The 1,655-nt window shown below is 43.1% G+C and overlaps 1 protein-coding gene across 1 annotated transcript; it reads right to left on the reverse strand.

Annotated features, from left to right (window-relative positions):
* Positions 1-431: 431 nt before the first annotated feature.
* Positions 432-1,004, reverse strand: LOC122019387 (ethylene-responsive transcription factor ERF017-like). The gene has a single exon (XM_042576859.1). The coding sequence runs from the start codon at positions 1,002-1,004 to the stop codon at positions 432-434; it is 573 nt and encodes a 190-aa protein (XP_042432793.1).
* Positions 1,005-1,655: the final 651 nt, after the last annotated feature.

A 1,655-nucleotide genomic window follows, 5' to 3' on the forward strand; every position in this document is an offset into this window, starting at 1 on the left:
ATAAAAAAGACAATATTATTTTTTTTCAGTAACCGTAATAAATGAATCGCAAAGATATATATTTTCCCATGACATATGTATACATAGCGTGATTAACCAATTATTGTTTCATTCTGAAAAAAAAAACAACTAAAAATATCAATCGGATCCTTGATCCGTAATTTACGGATCAAGGGATGGTCCATTACATGAAGATTTTTATTTGGATAGTCCCCACTTATAAATATAAATGGGTCCATCCAAATCAAGGATCTAAAAATAGAAATCATCCTTTGATCTGTAAATTACGGAGAGGATCCCTCCTCGAAAAATATGGGCAAATAATTATTTATTTTTTTATAAAATTTGGTGTAAAATATCGATATTTTTCATTTCATTTTACTTTTTTTTAAAAAATAATTTTAAAACTTTGAAAACATACGCGGGATTTGTCAGTCAAAGTTCCACAGTGGGATCGAATCCAAAATATCTCCATCGTTATCGCCGCCGTCGTCTCTCCAGTAATCCTGTTCGGCTACGCTCCAGTGGGCGTCGTACAATGCCAATGGATCGCCGTAGATAAAATCCGGCGGCAACACCTCATGAATCCCTGAGTTGCCCTCTCCGCCTCCGTCCTTCTTCGCAGCCTCCTCGCCGCCGCCGCCGCCGCCCCTCTCAGGCGCAGGCGCCTGCGATAACCTCCCCCATTCTCGCGCGTACCTCACTGCCTTTTCCTTTATCTCGGGCTGGCTCATCCCCTCGGGCGCCGCTATGTCCGGCAGCTGGTCCGGGAAGTTGAAGTAGTGCTGCTCCGCGCGGCCGCGGAGGCAGAGCATGGCGGCGTCGTAGGCCCTGGCGGCCATCACCGGCGACGGGAACGACCCCAGCCAAAGGCGCTTCCGGCTTTTGGGGTACCGCACCTCCGCCACCCACTTGCCCCACTTCCGCAGCCGCACCCCCTTATACTTTGCCGGCGCCGGCGCCTGGCCAGACCTTTGCCCGGAAGTCTCCCCCACCCTGTCCATGTTTTCGCAATCTAGCGAGCATACTTGCGGTGGTCTATATATATACATATAAAACAAGGGTACGTGTAAAATTATAAGTCGGGATCTAAAAAATTATAATTTTCCTTTTAACCCTCCTGTCAATCGTTGCTTCTCATTCACCATTTTCCAAGCATTCAAATCATTTTTTTAATTGTAAATGAATTTGTGGTTCAGATGCACGTGTTCTCACCTTGTCTCTTGCTCTATTCCTCTTCTTGGCCTTATAAACACGAAGCGATCATGAACCTCCTCCTCTTGTCATACGCCCTGGTGATGATCGGCGGGATTGCACTAAATGAGTTCAAATGACAACAACGATTAACATCCTCGGCATTGAATGACAAATTTCTAGCAAAAGTGAAATTAGTAGAAGAAAACAGATAAAGATTTACCGATGTATGTATAAATTTACTACTATAAAATAGGTTAGTATTGTTTAAAAAAAAATCGCTTTTGTAGCAAAGGGTGATGACAAAAATCATGTTTATGGTGTCATTGGATGTGTGAGAATAAATATCGAACAACACTTGCAATATGATGTACTTTATCACTTAATTGGTTGGTTTGCAAGGTACTCCAATGTGATGCTAGATTTCAACTAGACGTTGCCCATGCAAGTTAGGTTGATAT

Source organism: Zingiber officinale, chromosome 9A (genome assembly GCF_018446385.1).
Source record: "Zingiber officinale cultivar Zhangliang chromosome 9A, Zo_v1.1, whole genome shotgun sequence".
In the NCBI taxonomy this organism is placed as follows: Eukaryota; Viridiplantae; Streptophyta; class Magnoliopsida; order Zingiberales; family Zingiberaceae; genus Zingiber; species Zingiber officinale.